The sequence below is a fragment of the Cariama cristata genome, unplaced genomic scaffold (assembly GCF_000690535.1).
Source record: "Cariama cristata isolate BGI_N322 unplaced genomic scaffold, ASM69053v1 scaffold28713, whole genome shotgun sequence".
Classification (NCBI taxonomy): Eukaryota; Metazoa; Chordata; class Aves; order Cariamiformes; family Cariamidae; genus Cariama; species Cariama cristata.
In genome coordinates this window covers 2,998-3,758 of record NW_009607088.1, presented here as the reverse complement: position 1 = coordinate 3,758, position 761 = coordinate 2,998, and the positions used below count along the sequence as shown (strand labels likewise).

General features: G+C 56.9%; 1 protein-coding gene across 1 annotated transcript in view; it reads left to right on the top strand.

Annotated features, from left to right (window-relative positions):
- Window positions 1-522, top strand: part of ELP6 (elongator acetyltransferase complex subunit 6) — a gene marked incomplete at its 5' end in the record, with an annotated part of 3,462 nt that extends 2,940 nt beyond the window's left edge. The window contains one exon of the mRNA XM_009696605.1: window positions 394-522. Within this exon, the coding sequence (XP_009694907.1) occupies window positions 394-522 (129 nt within the window). The remainder of the gene's footprint in view (window positions 1-393) is intronic.
- Window positions 523-761: the final 239 nt, after the last annotated feature.

Below are 761 nucleotides of genomic sequence, written 5' to 3'. Positions count from 1 at the left end.
AGGGACGGGAAGGCTGCTCTGAGGTCTGCCCGGAGCCTTCTCTTCTCCAGGCTGAACAACCCCAACTCTCCCAGCCTGTCCTCACAGCAGAGGTGCTCCAGCCCTCCGATCATCTCCGTGGCCTCCTCTGGTCCATGTCCTATCCTGTTGGTGGATCTCGGCCTGCCCTGAAGTGATCTCTGCTGGGCTGGGAGGGCAGCTGGGTCACTGGGGCCTGGTTACCACATGGTCTCTCATCAGGGGCTGCCACCACAGGGACTGGTTCCACGCAGACTTTTTTTTTTTTTGTCAGTGATTCCCCCTTCCCTGCAGGCCGGCAAGAGGCGTGGGGGGTGAGGATGCTGTGACTGGGGTAGCCAAAAGGATGATATTCCTGTTCCTTTCCTTTTGCAGATTAAAATAATTAAGAGAGTGTCCTTGGAGCTGACGGCAGAGCAGGATCTTGTCCAGATCTACCAGTATAAGATCCAGGACAAGAATGTCACCTTTTTTGCTAGAGGGCTGTCAGCCGCAGTCCTGTGATGCTGCGATATCGCACAGCACTGTGAGAGCACCGCGGAGCAAGGCTGGGCAGGCCGGTACCTCGAGACTGGATGTGCCACCAAACCAGCCTGGCCGCTTCGCCAGCGCCTTCCAGGAGCAGTGCAAGCAAACTGACCCAGGAGGAAAGCTTCAAACGCGAGTTGAACTGCTTTGCCAACGAAGGGATTAGCCTGCCCAGAGCTTGCTGCATCCCTTTGTCCTCCCACCCTGTTCCCAAC